Raw genomic sequence first — 19,424 nt, 5'->3', positions numbered from 1 at the left:
ATGCCTTGAAGTCACACCTATCTTACATGATAGAAATGGGGGTATGTCTTATGATGGCTGTCTGACAACAACTTATTTTCAAAGCATTTTGAGAGTATAGGGTTAAGGTGGATAGCTGACTCCTCAAATCAAAGAATTTTTTGGCAACTGCTCTCTCATCTTGCTTGGTCTGAGTAAGCATAGCTTTGCCTTCAAGCGAATCTAGTAATTAACTTTGTTGTTCTGATAATTGTCAGGAATTGTCAGGAATGTAATTCACTGTATATCAATCACCTGTGAAAAGTGATTTACTTATTCAGAGATTTCTTTGCCTTTACCCAGTTCTGATTACTTCAGATTAATTATCCAGCAATAGGACAGTTATTAAAGATAAAATGTATAATTTAAAGTAACAATCCGTAACACCTATGCATGATCAACTAACTCCAGATAGCTTATTTTATTATATAAAAAACATAACATAGAAGGCATTCAATAGGCTTAACTTTTTATAAACTTGGTACCATAGAAGGTGATAAGATGAAATGAAAGACAAAGGTGTCAGATTGGCTCCTTGGTGTACAACAAGAGCTTTTCATATTTTAGTGAGCATCTGAATGACCAGGAAATTTTTGTTTAGATGGCGATTCTAATACTGTAGGTCTAGAGTGAGGTCTGAGATCTGGTATTCTTTGTAAACCCACAGTCGATGCCAATTCAGCTGGTCCACGGACTACACTTTGAGTAGCAAGAGTTTAGAAGATTAAACACCTCTGGGAGTGAGATCCTTGCTGTACTTGGGTATTTTAAATAAGGACAATGACAGCAACTCTCAAATGCACAGGATAGTCAAAGAAGCAGCTACACATGATAATCACATTTGAAGTATTTCCACCCCCACACCTGTACATTTCAATGATGATTTTCAAGGCAGACTTTTTCCCCAGGGCCTCATAACTTGTGAACCAATCACAGGATACTCCCCTGTGGACGATTCATAGGGCTCTCAGCAAACATACCCTACCCAGAATTCATGAGAATAGAAATTCATGGGAACAGAAACTCATGGGAATAGAAATTCCCCAAGCAATCTTTGTTTCTTTTTCTATATCATCTCAGCTGCTCAAGTCAAATAGAGGCTGAGCTTTCCTTACCTTTCTACTGCCATACAGTCCTGATTTTTAGTCAGCTCCTGAATCTACTTACTTCTTCTGCCTAGTTCATGTCATATAATGTATGTATTTCACACAGGGTATATTTGTAGTCTCCTAACTGGTCTTCCTTCTCTCTGAGCTGGTTTTCTTTGCTTACATATAATACTTTTTTAGGATAAATTCTCCACACCTTATGTAGTTTTGACCTATAAAATCTTTTTGTGTTAGATGCATTCATGGGTGCTAATCTTTGAGATGAGAGTCCACCAGCAGTCCAAGCTCACCAATAAAGACTTCCAACAAGGCCTCTGAAGTAGTGGCTTCTCTTTTTCTTGAGACTGAGTTCCCTTACAACATTTGTGGCTAGAATGACTTTCTAATCCTTGTTCTCTTAATTGGGATACTTCATTGTCTCCTTTCTACCCTAAGGATAATGGTCCAGGTCCTTTGGCATGCTTCCCATTGCTTTTTACCCTCTAACTGCAGCTTGCTTCTTTCACCATATTGTTTCCTAACTCTCCTTGTGCTTTATACTTGAATTTATGTGACAGACATCCAGTCTTCTTGGCTACTCTGGAAGATAAAAGCTCCTCTTCCTGGAACCTTTTGATGGACTATTCTACTCACTTCTGACCTCCTCTGGAGGTTTAGATTTGATACCTTTTTCAAGTACTATCATGTACCCCGCCCTGCCTTCCTGCCTTCTCATACTGCTTCTCATACTACGTCTCATACTCAACTCACGTTGTAGTTTTGTTTCTTGTTTCATATTGTCTAGTGTTCAGTAAGTGTCCAACAATTATATGTTGCATAAATTCATGATTTGAAAATAACACCTCAGAGAAAGCTCAGCATTAACTCCAGAGAAAGTTTCTGTTGTATGCCTTTAGTGTACATAAGGAAGTAAGCACACATATCATTACTTCTCACCATTAGGAGTTTTCTGAGAAAGATTACCAATGTGTGCCCTCTCCATGCTGCATTTTCAGAAGTAACATGGCCCTCAGTTGCTGTCCCACACTGTAATTACTAGACTACTTCTCCATGAGGTATTCTTTACTTTGTAACTGCTGTAAGTAAACTACCAAAAACAACTCATTCTTTCTGAAAATTCTCCCTCTAGGTTTCCAACTTGACTTAGAAATGTCATTGTAGATTAATGGAGCTAAAGATATTTGGAATGGACATTAGACTTTATGGTTGAACCAACTCATGTATGGATAAAAAAAAGTGCAGTCTAATGAGATTCAGTAAATTACCCAAGGCAGATCACGAAGATATTTTAGAAAACATTTGTCATTTTTTTTGTTGTTCCTGCTACCTTCACCCCAGAAGTTGCTTTTGGGAAAATCAAAACAATAAAATTAGACACATTGACTATCCTATACTTAGCTGTTTCCCCAAGAAAAGCTGCAACATCTCTCAGGTATCTCTGAAAAACAAAAGAAATTAACTCTCATCTGGGTGGGATGCTATTAGGGTAAACATGTTCTGAGATAGGAAAGTGGTTGAAATAATTCCTTAAGGAATCAGTTAAACTTCATCAAATCAGACTTGCTCCCATCAGTGACTAGCCTTAAGGGCATTAAGATTCTCTCTTCAGCAGATGCAACATAAGATCTATCTATACCTTGAGCTACACAGAATGACTAACTTAGCAATGCCCTCCTCCCCAGCTAAGCAAACCCTTTCACCCACCAGCACTCTTTCTGCAGGCTTGCTGGTTGCATTTTTGGAATTCTGGAGGTCTAGGTTCATGATCACATAGGCACTGGTCTGAGTCCTCAGTTGTATTGTCCTCTGAAGGGATGCAATGAACAGTCCTCTTCTGAAATCCACTGCCACAGGAAGTGTTGCACTGAAAGAGGGTGACACAGTCAGAATTCTACTCCAGAGGCACAATGGGCTGGAATTCTTTCTCCAGGAATACCAGCAAAGCCCTTCTAGCTAACTCTACCCTAGTGAAACATGGAAAATCTCAATTACCAAGAAACCTGTTAAATGAGCCATAGAATAATGGGGCACGAATAACTTGTAAGTGTGAGTCGAGAGTCCTGCATTTTAGATTACTAGATTGAATTGAATCCAGCATAGGTCTCTGAATCCAGCTGTTCCACTGGTCATTTCCTTGGGAATCTAGAATTGAGACACAGCAAGAGAGTCCATCTGAAGGTGAATCATGCAAATGTACCTGATGAAAATATGCCATAGTACAGAAGCAAGTTCCTTTTTTTCCATGCTTCTCAGTAATATTCTCTAACTGGCTGAGTTCCATTGCATCTTCATCTTCTTTGTCTTCTCTATTTCTCTCTCTCTCTCTCTCTCTCTCTCTCTCTCTCTCTCTCTCTCTCTCTCTCTCTCTCTCTCTCTCTGCTCTCACCTTTGTCTTTTATTTTCAGTTCTGTTCCTTCTCTGTATTTAGGGAGCTTGGGAATAGAGACAAATATATATATATGTATGTGGTGTATGTGTACACTCAGCTTGATTTCTAGGCGGGTCTGCTTGGTGTGAGCCTCATTCCATTCCCCTATTCTGAGATGTACACAATTATTACTGTCTGATACATGATTGTATAAAGGAAACTGCAACATGTGTCTATCCCTGTGTTAAAGACAGCACTTCTAGCTTCCTTAGGGAATTGAAACTAAGTCTTCATTTGTTGATTTTAATTTTCTGTGAGATTTTTTTCTCCCATGAGAAGGGTTCAGACTTGGGACATTTTTTTTTCTGGTCCTGGGGCTTGAACTCTGGGCCTGTCCAGTGCCAATTCTGGCTTTTTTTTTTTTTGAGTAGTTTGTCAGAGATAAAAGTCTCCAGAGAGTTTTCTGCCTGGGCTGGCTTTGAACTAGGATCTTCAGGTTTCAGCCTCTTGAGTAGCTAGGATTATAGGGGTGAGTCACACTAGTACATGATTACTTGCAATATTTTTATGACTTCACATTATATCAAATTTTCTTGCCTAGCGTTTGCACTTGATTTTATTACTGATGAAATACATTATCGTTAGGTGGGATTCCAAAGTATTTTGTGAAAAGTCCAGGCAGCTGGGCTAAGGCAGGTCTAGAGTGATCAAGGCCTCCTCCTGCTAAGGCCTGGATGTGAAGAAGGCGATTGTGTTCTTGATCTGTGAGCTTTTTGAAGCTGATGGGTAGACAATAACACTCAAACTTTGTTGGAGATGGGGTATATTAATTAGATGAGTATTTAATGGACACCCTCAGATAGACATAACGAAGGGGCTGTGGTTAAATGAGTGATGGTCAATTAACCTGATGAAAGTTGATGAATGAAGGGTCCAAAATTAGTCCTGGTTCATCCCATTTGCAATGGGGGTGAACTTGAAGTCTGGATTGCTGAAAAATTACAGGGTTAAGGTAAATTCAGAAAGTTCTGTTTATCTCATCTACTGGGCAATTTCTCCTACTGGGGCAGTCATATATTAGAGGCCTGTGAGCTAGCACATGACCTTCAGTGTGTGTGGCCAAACTTGTTTAAAATACTGGCAGAAAACTGACTCTGAATATCTCTTTGTGTCCAAGTATTCTTGAATACCATGGCTCTAATTTCTTGCTGAGGAAACATACCCTGTGCCAGTTTTCTTATGGTTAATTGGAGATAAGAGTCTCATGGACTTTCCTGCCCAGGCTAGTTTTGAACTGAGATTCTTAGATCTCAGCTTCCTGAGTAGCTAGGATTACAGACCTGAGCCTTGTTTTGTAGCCTAAATGAAAGGGATAGCACTGATAGAGATGCATTGTATTTACAAACTGACAGGCTGAATTGAAACCTCTTGGTATAACTACTTAAAAAAAATTAAATTAAGGTCCATGAGTTTGGCCTAGTGGTAGAGTGCACAAAGACTTGGGTTCAATTCCTCAGTACCACATACATAGAAAAGTTGGGAATGGTGCTGTGACTCAAGTGGTAGAGCATTAGCCTTTAGGAAAGCCCAAGGACAAGAACTCAGGCCCTGAGTTCAAGCCCTAGGACTGGCAGAAAAATTTAAAATAAAAAATCTGGCATATTTTAGGGGCCGGGAGTTTGGCCTAGTGGTTAAAGTGCTTGCCTAGCATGCATGAAGACCCGGGTTCAATTCCTTGGTACCACATACATAGAAAAAAAGCCTGAAGTGGTGCTGAGGCTCAAGGGGTAGAGCTCTAGCCTTGAGAAAGTCCAAGGACAGTGCTCAGGCCCTGAGCTCAAGCCCAGGACTGGCAAAAAAAAAATCTGGCATATTTTATAATTTCTTCAGTTTCTAGGAGTTGAATGATAGATGCCTGATAACTTCATGATTGTTCTACTGACACTTCCAGCATAACAATCTTGGACATGTTTACATTTTCTGTTTTTATCTTGTTTCTTTACCAAAGGTTCTTATCAAAAATTTAAGGTACTCCAATTAATGTATTAAATCATATAACAATTTCTGACTTTCGAAGAAATGTTTCTATTAAACTTCCTAGAATGACTCAGTGATTTTATGAACACCATACAAGTTGAAGAATTCTCAATACTTGTATGAAAGTAGAACAGTGAAACATGTTGAAGTTGTTTTAAGATACAGGGGAAATAGAGTGAGGGAGCATGAGAAGGGGTGAATTTGATAAGGGGGCATTGTATGCATATATGAAGATATCTGAGGGTATTCCCCATCTTGTTAATATATACTAATAAAAGTATTTGTTAAATTCCTATATATCCTAAGAACAACAAAAATAAAAATGATATATATGCATGCATTCACATAATTTGACATCTTTCATTACTTTGTTTATTATATCAAAAATACATGCTGTTCTCGTGTCCACAGAACACACTGAAATGTAATCCTGTACTTAAGCAAACCCTAAGAAAACACTAGAAGTTTTTGTTCAAAATAAACATACTCATACAGGAATGGATTATTTGGTTAAAAAATAGTCATTGCTAAGGTGTAATGTATTAAGTTCTTGTAGCTCCTGTTCTTATCTCCTAATCCTATTATCTGTGCCAGCTAATGTGTCACTCAACTTCATAGATGCACAGTGCAGTGATCTGACCCTCAGGTCCCACCATGGGCCTCACCTCTCCTGCCTCTGGGCTTTCTTCTTGCTAGATATACCTGAGACATGGTTCAACCTGTTCAGTGCCCATACATGTGGACACTGAATATGTCCACAGACGTTGACATTCACAGAAGAATATGAATAGTGCTCCTTGAAGGAGAGACTCTACACCAAAGGTATTCAGGAGCCAGTGGATGAGTGGTATCTCCTCCCACCCCTAGATAACTGCTGCAAGATACAGTAGTTCATTCAGCTTGTAGAAAACTAGCAATCAGTTCCCCTATACTGTAATCATTATGCTAAAATATCACTTGAGAGTTGACTCATTTACCTCCTTTTAAAGTACTTCTGCTTCCCCAGCATTATCTTACCTAATAAAGGGTTGCATTTCTCCCAGAAAACTCAGGCACAAATTAAAACCATGGCAGCATCTAACTATCTAACTTTTCTTTGTTTTTAGTATCACCAACACAGTGTCTCTTTTGCAGTAAACAAACTTTGATCTTCATCAAGCAGGTGTGCCATCTGGTTAACCTCCGGGGACAGACAAGAGGTCTTACATTCACTAGGTGCAAATAAGCCTAATGTTTTGAGACATTAGGTTACATACTCCTCCTTGCCCTAGGGAAAACCCAAGAAAGCCAGCCCCACACGAGCCTACCCTTAGATTTTGCTGCTGGAATGATTTTTGTGTTTGATATTTTCTTTTTGGAAAGCATTTGATTTTTCTCTTCTGGACTTGGGGCCATAAGCATTGATCTGCAGCAGCTATGAGGCAACTATTGGCAAGTCTGGAAGATCTGGGAGGAAAGTATAAAAATAGAAGCATATGGAAACACACTGGAAACCAGTTATTATGTGAACATTTGAGTGAATGGGTGGAACTTTTTATAACCTAAAGCATGGATGCTACTTCCTCTCATAAGATAAATAAATCAAGGCATCTATAACCAACTCTTACCAAGCTCCAGTTCCCAGTGGCCCAGTGACAACAAATGTGAAGATTGCAGGGGACAGTTGATGGTGGCCTTTTTGTCCAGTCACAGAGATTTCCTGGACAAGACACTTTCCTCTCTTGAATTCCGCCTCCACATGACCTGGAACACTGATTCACAATGAGATTAGGAGGAAATCAGGTAAGGACACGCTCAATGTCAAGGATGGAACTTTAGTATAAATAAATTGTACAAAGGAGCTTCATTCTTGCATCTACAATATACACGATATACATATAATGTACTCTTTTAATGAACTTCAAAAGGCTATACAGGGAGTTATAATTTAATGTAGTCCTCCAAGTACTACCATATTTGTTGTGTATTAACAGAAAAATCAGTATCTTTGTTGGCACCTGGAGCGTTTTTTCAGGTTCCCTACGATGACTACACTAGTTATTTACAGAATAAAAATGAAGCAAAACTTAAAGGGTGGGGAAGAGGCTGGCAGTGGAAATCCTGAGGACAAAAGGAAGAGAAAAACCAAAAGTTGCCTGATAGCTTACTGTCAAATAATACATTTGAGGAAAGAATTATAGTTGTAAAGACAAATGAGTTTTCCCCCAGCCCCAAATTGACTCATGTTGTCTGCATTTTGCCTTCTGGAAGAAGCATTTAGAATCCCAAAGGCAAAAATTTAGATATATTTATGATTTGTAATGAGATTTCATATTTGCATTATGATCCTGTTTACTTTTTATTCAAAATGTTTTAATTTAAATAGTTTTAATTCAAAACTATCCCATTGTATAGTTTTAGAATTAAAAATATCTACCTTAGGAAGAGTGAAGTTGATGGTATCACTCAGGTTTTTTTTTCTTTTCCTATTTTTTTTTTTAGATGCAGGGGTTGTAATTGCCATAAAAGAATCTTAAGATGGAAAAATCATCTTTCTTTAGGAATCTATTGCCAAAGCATGTTAATGTTTTTCTGACTAGAATAATTTTATAAGCTATATTTTCTAATAAATAAGAAGAAATTAAATAACTCACTAAGAATTTTTGAAAAATGTGTGTTGTGTGTGGGGTGTGTGTAGGTGTGTGTGTTGGGGGGGAGACTGTATATTGTCCCTGAGCTTCTAAACTCAAGGCTAGCATTCTATCACTTGAGCCACATCTTCTCTTCTGGATTTTTGGTGATTAACTAGAGCTTTGTGCCTGAGCTGCCTTCAAATCATTATCCTCAGATCTCAGCATCCCAAGATTATAATCATGAGCCATTGGTGCTCAGTCTGAAAACCATTTGGATTCTTTGACAATTAAAATGGGATTTATTTTAGTTTTTTTGCTTCATGCACTGTTTTTGTACCTTTTAAAATTATTTATTTATTTTCATTAAGTAGCTGTACAAAGGGTTACATTCCAGAAGTCATATTACTATGGGTGTTTTGTGCTAGGAGCCTTAGTATTCCCTTGTTTCTGGACATTTCTGGACATTTGGGTAAATGCCAAGGAGTGGGATTTCTGGGTCATAGGGAGCTCTTTTGAAGAATGGCCATACTGCTTTCCAGAGTGATTGAAGGAGTTTACACTCCCACCAACAGTGTAGTAGTGATCCTTCCTGGCCACATCCTCACCAGCATCTGTTGTTATTAGTTTTCTTGATCATGGCCATTGTAACTGGAGTGAGGTGGAATCTCAATGTTGTTTTAATTTGCATTCCTTATATGGCCAGAGATATGGAGTATTTCTTCATGTGTCTATAGGCCATTTTTATTTCCCCTTCAGAGAAATCTCTTTTTAAGTCTTTAGCCCACCTCTAATAGGATGATTGTTTCTTTGAGGATTTGTTTTTGAAACAAAACTTTGGCAAAGTAGCAGGGTATAAAATTAACCCTCAAAAATCAATGGCTTAGCCAGGCATGGTAGATCACACCTGTAATCCTAGCTACTCAGGAGACTGAGATCTGAGGATCATGGTTCAAAGTCAGCCCAGGCACTAAAGACCCTGAGATTCTTATCTCCTATTAATCAATAGAAAAGGGGAAGTGGGGCTGTGGCTCTTGGGGTAGGATGGTAGCCTTGAGCTAAAGAGCCCAGGGACAATGCCCAGACCCAGGGGTAGGGCTGTAGGCTTGAGCTGAAGAGCTCAAAGACAGTACCCAGGCCCAGCCAGAGTTTAAGCCCCAAGACACCCCCCCCCACAAAAATCAATGTCTTTCCTGTATGCCAACAAATGAGAAGAGTAAGGCAGAAAATCAGCAAAGCAACTCTTTTTGCAATAGCTTCAAAGAAAATAAAATACTTAGGAATTAACTGAGGATGTAAAGATCTTTATGGTGAAAACTTTAAAAACCTGAAAAAGGAAATCAAAGCAGAACTAAGGAAATGGAAAAACCTCCCCTGCTCCTGGATTGGAAGAATTAACATTGTGAAAATGGCAATTGTGCCATATCCATCAATATCCCAGTGTCATTCTTTAATGAAATAGAGGAAGCAATCCAAAATTTTATATAGAACAATATAAAAGACCCTGTATAGCAAAAATAATCCTTAACAGAAAGAACCAAGCTGGAGGAATATCAATACCAAACTTCAGACTATATTACAGAGCTATAGTAGTGAAAACAGTTTGGTTATGGCACAAAAATAGGCCTGAGGCCAATGGAATAGAACTGAAGACCCAGAAATCAACCCATATACCTATGGCTACCTAATCTTTGATAAGGGAGCCCCCAAAAAATAACATGGAAGAAATACAGCCTCTTTAACAAATGGTGTTGGCAGAATTGGTTACGTACCTATAGAAAACTAAAGCTGGGTCCTTATATGTCACCCTGCACCAGAATTAATTCCAAATGAATGAAAGACCTTGAGGTAAAAGCAGATACCCTCAAAACTTTACAGGAAGGAATAGGCGATACACTAAGACACATTGCTACAGGATGAATCTGTCTTAATATAGGTCCAGAAACACAAAAAAATAAAAGAAAATGTGGACAAATGGGACTGTATTAAACTGCATAGCTTCTGTATGGCAAAGGACATAGCTAGCAAGTTAAATGGAAAGCCCACAGAGTGAGAGAAGATCTTCACTAGCCATATAACAGACAACTGTCTCATATCTAAAATATACCTACAATTAGCCTTTTTATAGTCAGTAAAAGAATGAGTCAGGCACTGGTAGTTCATACCTGTAATCTTAGCTACTCAGGAGGCTGAGATATGAGGATCATGGTTCAAAGCCAGCCTTGGCACTAAAGTATGTGAGACTCTTATCTCCAATTAAGCGCCAGTAAACTGGAAGTGGTGCTGTGGCTCAAGTGGTAGAGCACTAGCTTTGAGCTGAAGAGGTCAGAGACAGGGCCCAGGCCTAGAGTTCAACCCATACGACTGGCCAAAAAATACTAGCTACTCAAGAGGCTGAATTCTAAATATCGTGGTTCAAAGCCAGCCTGGGCAGGAAAGTCTGTGAGACTCTTATCTTCAATTAACCACCAGAGAACCCGAAGTGGTGCTGTGGCTCAAAGTGGTTGAGCACTAGCCTTGAGGAAAAAGAGCTCAGGGACCCAGCCTAAGCCATGGGTTCAAGACCCATGGCTGACAAAATAAAGACAAGAAGACACCAAGTAGTGGCCCAGAGCCCCAGGAATCCAGTGGGTGCTTGTCCTAGTAAGTGGTTCCAGGGGACTCAGTTTTCCACAGCTTCTGACATTAATCGGTGTCCTCTGTGGCCACCCCTTCCTGGCATATGGTAGGTGACCCTGGGGTAAGTGTCAGTTCATCTTTCTCCTCACTCTGCTCTTTGCTTAATCCTCAGTGGGCTACGCTCTACAGTGGAAGGGACACAGACCCTGGAGTCTATTTTGTGTTTAAATTTGTACTTCATCATTTGTCTTCTAGTCACATAACCTCAGGTAACTTTCTCAACCTCTTTTAGACTTAGTTTCTTCTTCTGTAATAGAATTAATAAGCCTACTATTCAGTTCATTAAATCAAATAGTAGATTAACTTAAATATTAAATTAGATATTGTATGTAATGTATCTTCCTTTTGGACACACTTAAATATAGTATGTTATTTTGTTTCCTCATATTTCTGTCACTCGTGGATATTGTTGGGGGTATTTTCTAGCTAGGGATCCATTTATTTCTAGCAAATGAAACCCTCATACTTTATTCATGTGCCAAAATGAAATCAAGAGCAGCAGAGCCTCACAAAAGAGACATACATCTTTTTCATCTGTGCAAACAATGGACTGGACATTTAATTGAGAGATGAAACCAAAGTTCCGCCGTGTGGAAAGGACCTGGCCATTGTCCGCAGCTCAACTCGACTCCTTGGATGGGCAGGTTCTCACCATTGTGGTCTCTGTTCAAACCATCCCGCTGTTTTCATCCCCTCAGCAAGACCCTTGTGAGACCAGCCTGGGTTAAAAGGCTTCACACCACACGGATCACCTTCTCCATGGAGCTCTTGAAGCTCGCCAGGTGTTCAACTCCATCAGCTTTCCCTGAACGCAGGCGAATCAATGGCAGAATGCGAGTGTGGTCAACCCTGACTTGCACACTTACACCCCGTTCAGTGTCCCGTGCTGCCTGCTAGTGTTTGTCTATTCCCAGGGACCATACCTGACTCCAGGGCTCCACCTGCCACTCGTCACAGGGCTCCGGGTTGCAGCTCATGCTCAGTGGGGGAGGAATGCCAGCCAGGAACTGGCAGTGGAACGGCCTCAGGTTCCGGTGATCCCGGCTGTCCATGCACTGAATTTCTCGGATTTTGAAGCCTCCGCTGCAGTTTCGAGAGCACTACATGAGACCCAAAACAAGGGGTCATTTCAGTCCTTTCTTCAGACAGCCACAACCTTCCCCTCCTCCCCAGAGATGCCAGACTCCCAGGAGCCAGGTCACATGAACCTTGCTTTCTTTCACAAGCCAGAGAAGGGAACCCTGGTAGTTAGGGTGTTTGTGGTGTCTGAAAATCTGTGTGAGGATTTTGTGAGAACTGAAGTTTGATTGCACATTATTGTGAGCCTTAGATGAGTCCCAGAAGCTCTCTGAGCCTCAGGAGTCATAACTGCAGGCTGGGGTGAGACATGAATGCTACCTCACAGGCAGCTGCAGTTGCTGCGGAGGGGTGGGGAGAGCCTGCTGGTACAATCTGTCTTGGTGGTGGCCGTTCCCACAGGCCATCTTTCAGGCAAAGCAGTGGCCTAGTTTCCTGTACTGGGGCATCTTAGATCCCTGTGGAGGGCTGGCTTGGACAAGCCACCTCCATCGCTCTCTCGGAGCCTGCCTAAACATAGGAGTTCTCCAGGCCTCTGAACACGACAGAGGTTACTGCATCTCCTAGGGAGGATTTATGTATGAGAAGGATTTACATTTGGGAAATAATCTGAATAATCTGAATAACTAATTGCTCAGCAGACTGACTCATGGGAGTAGCAAAGCCCTTCCTGTCCTCACCACCATCTCTCCTATATCTGTCATCACTTAATTCTATTACTGAGAACTTTCTGGTGTGTGCCTGCAAGAAGCCATCAAAGGGGTCCTATCAATCATCCTTTCCCCCCATCTCCAGCATCTGTGGCACAAAACATCCTGCTCCATCTCATGACATTGCCCAGGTAAGCTGCAGGCTGTGGAAAGACTTCGGCTGAGAATGAACATTGATGAGCTTATGCTGCCTACAGTTAGGACTTTGCTTGCAATTCCAGATAGATTTCTCCAGCTTCTGCACTGGGCTCTGTCATGTTGCTGTCCAAGGGACACAAAGTAGAGACCAGAGGGATCTAGGGAGCCACCTGCACTCATCCATCCTGATTCTGCTTGGGTCACTAATACATTCCTATGTTCTAATGGTCCCTTCTCCACTTCTGCACTTCCTGCCGTTGCCCTTTCTTTAGGCCTCAGCTTGAACAAGAGCCCCTTGAGTATGTTATCCTCCTTTAGATGAAGTACTCTTCTGGGAGGAATACTTCATCTTTCAACTAGAAATGCAAACTAGTTCATGTATTTTCTCCTCGTCTATCTCACTATTCTTTCTTTTGATCTCATTCTTTCTGTTGATTGTTTCTGACATGACGGCAGGATGAACCAGCCCTGTTCAGCATTGTACTCAGAGCACTCAGCATATGGCCAGGTCCACTGTAAATGAACCTTAATGGATCCGTTGAATGAAAAATTGGGTCCTGAGAAAATGTTAATGGGAAGGACTTCCAATGGACAGAACTGATCTCGGGTTACCACAAGATGAGTAGTATCTTTCTTCACCTCCCCACTTTGCATTTGGGTCATTGGGCCAGCAGGAAAGGTCATCTGCTACTGTATGTTTTCCTGCGGCCCTCCTCTCCAAATGGTTCCTTATGGCTGTGGTAGGGTAGTCACGATTATTGGTTTGTAGCTGAGGGAAGAAAACTCTTCAAGTATTTTCAGTAGATGGAGATTTCCAGACACCGCTCCCCCTTCTATTAACTTGAAATCTTAGTCTCTATAACATGGAAAGATCACCCTGTGTGACAAAAGGATAGAGAATGTTCTAAAGCTCACATCTACCAAGTGTTTAGCTACTCAGAAGTAATCAGCATTTTCCAGGCAACTTCCCCACAATGCAAATGAAAAATTTCATGTTCCTGCCTTGCTGAAACACAAAAAAGAAAATAGCGACCAATATACAATTAGCTGAAAAAAGAAACAAAAGGAACATAAAATCAGGCATGCAAAACTAATTCATTCCAGCATAGTTTGTAGCAAGAAGACTGGAAACAAGGTAAGCGATTACCAGTAAGGATAAATAAATATGATTTATCTATACAATGGAAATCACATCGTGATCCAAGATAAATAAAAAATTATTTATGTGGTGGAAAAAAAACAAAAAGGAAAGAACACTAGTAATACGCACACAAAGCTGTCATTTGTCTGACAAAACAAATTTTTAGAAAGTAGTGCACAATTCAAACACATTAGCTTTTTCAATAAGACAGGAGGTAAAATGGTGTTTTATTTTCTATTCGTTATGACAATCTGTTATTTCAAAACTGACATTTTCAAATGATTGTTCTTCTGCTAACACATACTCCTATTGAACGGGAAATGAGAAACAATGCTCTGCAATTGTACCAAGCTAAGGCAGGATGCTTCCTCTAGCCTATTTTCCAAAGGGCTTCGGAATCAGTCAGCAAGAGGGAAGTAGAGCGAGCGAATCACTCTTACTGTTGCTTGGCTTTTGTGGGTTGAATGCCAATTGTCACATTCATTTCCTTTTTGCCCTCAAAGGTCACTTAGATTCCTATTCTCTTAACCTGGAGCCTGCTGGCCAGATTTAAAACAGGAGCCAGGCTAATAGGGACAGAAAGATGAGCTTTGTGCTTGCTTGAAGTCAAATAGGTTTCCAGTTATAGTATGTGTTAACTGATCTGCTTTGCAAACCTAATTGTGTTTGAATGAAAGGCACCCTTGGCTTACAGAGCCATTGACAGAACTTTTGAAAAGCTTAGCCCCTTTTTTCTCTTAAGATATTTTTGATTTATAGGTCATTCTGTTACATTTTCTGCATTGGATTTATACAGAGTGTTCGGGCAGGAATAATAAGAGGCAGTGAACAGAATTAGGAGGTCAGCAACTGACGTTCAGTTACAACCTGGGCTCTAAATGGTTTCATGACTGTGGATTCATGTCTTCATTTCTACAATGCCTCATTTCTCCACTGGTGTTAAAAGGAAGATAAAGTGGTTAAATGAGAGTAATATTTGGGGGCATTATAAGTTCACAGGATTGATGGATTGTATCCCATTGTGATTTCTGAGTCCTTTCCTGCTCTCAGAGTTATGTGCCTACACTAAACCAGCATGCTGAAAACAATTTCCTTCTCTTCTTTAATGCTGAAGAACCTCAGAAGACCCTTAAAAATCAAATATTGTATTCCAAAAGCACCAAAATTCAAAAGTGCATTTACCCCTCTTTTCCTAATTCCCTTCTTCCTGGTTACAGAGCACTAACGATGTTCCCAGTTCTGTAACTACTGGAAGTGGTTTGCAACTAACTGGTGTAGGGGTGGGTTAGTAGACAAGCAGAAGCAACGAAGATAATACTATATCATAAGCTGCTCCTCATCTCCTGAGGATAGAAAGGAGGGAGTAGGCGGTTTCACCTGACTGATTTCAGAAAGGCTTGAATAAGGAGAGGCTTGGGCGGAATCTTGAGCAGATGCTGACTTATGTGAAAAATGGAGTAGGGGGGCATTTGAAGTGGAGAGAAGGGTGTGTGAGAAGTCAGTGCTATGAAACAACACAGCTCCTCTAGGAACAAGTTGGTCAGAATGTGAGCATAGACAATGGGGACAGGCCAGGAGGGATGGACAGAGGTCACTATCCTGTGGACACCAGTGGTCTGGATGCCATATGTCCTGTGGTCTTACATGCAAGGGATCACTGAATTGGTTTTCCATTGCATCCATTTCATTGCTGCACCTCCCACCATTTCTTTCTTCTCAAGGATCCCTTCATTTACACACTTAGTGGTGTCATGTAATGATTTAAATATGAACAAATCATATCAAGGATAAAATAAAAGCAGGGATTTTTTCAGTGTACAATCCGCTTCCTTGCTATTCAATTTTGCCTCCTGTGTAACATGAAACTGTACGCTTTGATTTGCATACATTTAATTTTAATAGAAGTTGCTAGGAATGGGCTGTATATGAATTGAGACCTGCCTGTACGAAGCAAGACAGAGACTACCTTGCTACTTTATTCCTTGGGAAAACTGAGACCTACCAATGTAGCCCTGTAGACTCCCACGACAGGCAGGCAAGGACAAGAGTAAGCCAGATTTGTTAGCAAATGATGATGCTGAACATTGAAAGGAAAGGCTATCACTTCCTTTCCCTTTTCAGCACCGCTACAAATAATGAAACCAACTATTGTTAGAGTAAAATTGCAAAGCTGTCTGTGTGGAAAGACAGATCATTTGAAGAGAAAATATGAAACATCTTTCTGAAAGGGCTTATCAAATCAGTAGTTTAAAGTACTTAAGAAAAATAAAATGCTCAGTCAGGAAATACTGGAGCTGCAGAAGATACAGTTTTCAAGCTTATAATTTTCATTTATTGTACTTCTGTGGTTATATCAGTTGTTTCCTTTTTTTCTGGGGAGAGCAGTGCTGGGATTTGAACTCAGAGCTTCTCACTAGGCTGGCATTGTATGGTTTGAGTCACAACACCAGCTTTTTTTTCCCTTTTCCATCACAAAAACCTCCCTTTCCAAATCGAATTGCTCTGAAATTGGCATGTGTCATACAATTGAAGTACAGTTATTACATAGTGACTGTGCAGTGTGCAGTACTTCCTTTCATCCTGGAACGCTGTAATAAAAGTGATGATGGCCAGTGGGTCTTAGAGTTGGGATTGTGCATTGTGAGATTCCTAACAGAGTGTGTGTTAGCAACCGAAATATCCTAGGCCTTAGTTTCCATAGTGGCAATTATACCACAATCTTTTTTTTTTTTTTTTTGCCAGTCTTGGGGCTTAAACTTAGGACCTGAGCATAAGCCTTGGGCTTTCTCAGGGCTAGAGTTCTACCACTTGGGCCACAATACCACTTGCCCACTTCTGGTTTTTTCTATATATGTGGCACCAAGGAATCGAACCCAGGTCTTTGTGAATGCTAGGCAAGCACTCTTACCACTCGGCCAAAGTTCCTGATAAAATCCTTTATCAGGGTAATAATGAAGTCATTTATCTAATGCATCTTTGTTAGGCAAACGGTGGTGCCCACTGAGTGCTGGCATCCGTATGCAGATCAAGTCCTTCAAAGATCATGGACAGTTTGAGTACCCTATCTGCTTAGTATTAAAGAATAAAATCCTCTGCTAAGTACCCCATTGCCAGAACTTAACTCTATTATTACCTGTCCACCAGCCTGTGGTCCCAAGATTGGATTGTAAATACCAAGATTTGTAAATACCCAACAGCCAGCTCTAACTTTGGCATAGAGATCGAAGCTTGACAAAGGCTTTGTTTGAACAGTCTTCTGCTTTGTAAAGTTTTGCTCTGCATACAGATGGATCTAGAAGGCCTGCAAAAAGTCTTGCTATGAAAGGTTGGTTTGTTAGCCTGGCACTCTTGGGAAGTGGTAGAATTTGAAAGGTGGAGCCTAGGGGGAGGTCTTCCAGGTGTTGGGGTCACATGTGCTCTTGTCACATGCTCAGCGTTATGAAATGTGCTGCCACAGGCCCAAAGCAATGAGACTAAATGTTTTATGGACCAAAACCTCTAAAACAGTGAGCCAACACGAATCTTTCCTTTGTAAGTTAATTATCTCAGGTATTTATTATAATGATAGAAACTGATTAAAACATTTTTTGATCCTTACAACAATTCTGTAGAGTAATTTGAGGCAACAGTATCTACTACATTTCTGAGGTGAGAAAACATAACACTCCTAAGGAATTAGATGAGTGGGTGACTGTACATGCTAATTAGTGACAGGGCTGAGTTGTCAACTCAGATGCATCTGATTTCTAGCCCATTACTGCCTCTAGGGTTTAATTCCGCACAGCTACATTTTCTAAAGTCTACCTCAGGGACAAACCTAGGATAATCACCTTGATTTTGTGCAGATAGCTCCATTCATGAAAGGGAAGAAGCAAGACTTTCTAATTAGCCACTCTCAGACATCAGAAAGGCACAGTATCAATGTACAGCCTCATTCTCCTGCTAGCGATGAAGAATGTTCATTTCAAGCGAATCAGGCTTCATTAAGGAGAAGATATGAAATCCGTAATCTAGATATCACCTTAGAGGAGAATTTCCAGCAAAGAACCAGGACATTTCAAGTTTGATGTCATAGGTTCAGGAAAGGTTTCAACATGCCCTATACTCTTAGAATTCAAGTGCTCTGGCTTTGACTGGTGAAATAATGTAAAGGAGTCAAGATAAAATTATAATTTGTAAGTTGGGTGCTGGTGGCTCACCCCTATAATCTTAGCTATTCTGGAGGCTGAGAACTGAGGACTGTGGTTCAAAGGTTTCTTTCAAAGTTTACAAATATCCTCCAATGGGAATAATTGTCTCCAATTAATTACCAGAAAACCAGAAGTGGAACTATGGCTCAAAGTGGTTGAAGGCTAGCCTTGTGTGAAAAATCCAGGACCTGAGTTCCAGTCCTACCACAGACAAAAATGTTTTTTTAAACTAAAAATTAAAATTCTTTAAATGGCTGGGTAAATCTTTACATGGTTCAGTAAGGGGGTTACATTTTTAACATATCTATCTTATTTAATATCCTCTATGTCCAGTGCTATTTTTATGTGAGTACTGGATCTTGAACCAGTACTCGCCTGTGCATCATCTCTTGGTTATTTACTCAAAATTGTCCCTCTACCTCTTGAGTCCACAGCTTTAGTTCTGGTCCTTTTTTAAAATGGCTAATTGGGGATGAGAATCTCATGGACTTTCATGCCAGGGGTCACTACAAAGCATACACCTCAGATCTCAGCCTCTTGAGTAACTAGGATCACAAGTACGAGCCACTAGTACCTTGGTACCCAGTGCTTGTTGTAAGAACCCCCCTACCCCTTCTGTCCCTCCCCTCCTTCCTAATAGCATGCCACATTTCCTTTATCACATATTACATTGGGTATTGGTCTCCATTTGTTCCCCCCCCTTTTTTTCCATCTTTCCCCTCCCAAATTAAAATGCTTACTTCTGAAAAGGTATCTGAGAAAAGGTAGAAATGTATAATTGCTAGAATCTATAACTCTCGGAGGGCAAAACCAGCAATCTATTTGCTCATATTGGAGTTTTGCCTCCCAGTGAGCTTCTATGGAAGGAGCAACCAAATCAGTAAAGCTGAGAAAGAAAACGTAAACCTTTCCTGGTGCATAGTTTGGACTCCAGACATCCATATGAACTGGAGCTACATTTGCCCATCAAAATTTAAGATAAATTCCAAATGAACATTCTCAGGAAAGAGGTAACAGCAGTGAAGAAAAGCATCAGTCATTGACTATTAATAGTTAAATAGTATCTTTGGTGTAAGGTTTATTTATTACCCTAGTAAAAGAGATGAAATGAGGCAACATTGATGATCAGACTTCAGGTTGGGCAGTTACTATCTTCTGGAAAAGCTGATGATATGACACAGATAGAGCCTAGGAAACCATTTGGGGTTAATAACTATCTGCAAACAGTGAAAGGAGAGAAACAGGGCTTTCTTTAGGAGACCTCACTGCACAAATCCCCTGATTTATTGCTGGTGATTTTATATCACATAGAATTCCTCAGGCTAGACTTGACCTTCTCAAAATTCCA

At 40.3% G+C, this 19,424-nt stretch overlaps 1 protein-coding gene and 1 long non-coding RNA gene across 2 annotated transcripts in view; one reads left to right on the top strand and one right to left on the bottom strand.

The window, feature by feature from the left end:
- The window catches only part of Adamts12 (ADAM metallopeptidase with thrombospondin type 1 motif 12), a 220,095-nt gene that overhangs the window by 8,676 nt on the left and 191,995 nt on the right, over nucleotides 1–19,424 (bottom strand). The window contains exons 21-23 of the mRNA XM_090332079.1: nucleotides 11,744–11,920; nucleotides 7,140–7,283; nucleotides 2,832–2,991 (exon numbers count right to left, since the gene is read on the bottom strand). Coding sequence (XP_090188205.1) covers nucleotides 2,832–2,991; nucleotides 7,140–7,283; nucleotides 11,744–11,920 — 481 coding nt within the window. The remainder of the gene's footprint in view (nucleotides 1–2,831; nucleotides 2,992–7,139; nucleotides 7,284–11,743; nucleotides 11,921–19,424) is intronic.
- On the top strand, nucleotides 3,078–7,378 carry LOC150064601 (uncharacterized). Its single transcript, XR_016535283.1, has 2 exons — nucleotides 3,078–3,167; nucleotides 6,639–7,378. It is a non-coding gene; the product is annotated as an uncharacterized LOC150064601 (long non-coding RNA).

This window comes from Megascapheus bottae, chromosome 4, assembly GCF_031878675.1.
Source record: "Megascapheus bottae isolate mThoBot1 chromosome 4, mThoBot2.hap1, whole genome shotgun sequence".
Lineage (NCBI taxonomy): Eukaryota > Metazoa > Chordata > Mammalia > Rodentia > Geomyidae > Megascapheus > Megascapheus bottae.
This window is presented reverse-complemented; position numbering and strand designations above follow the sequence as displayed.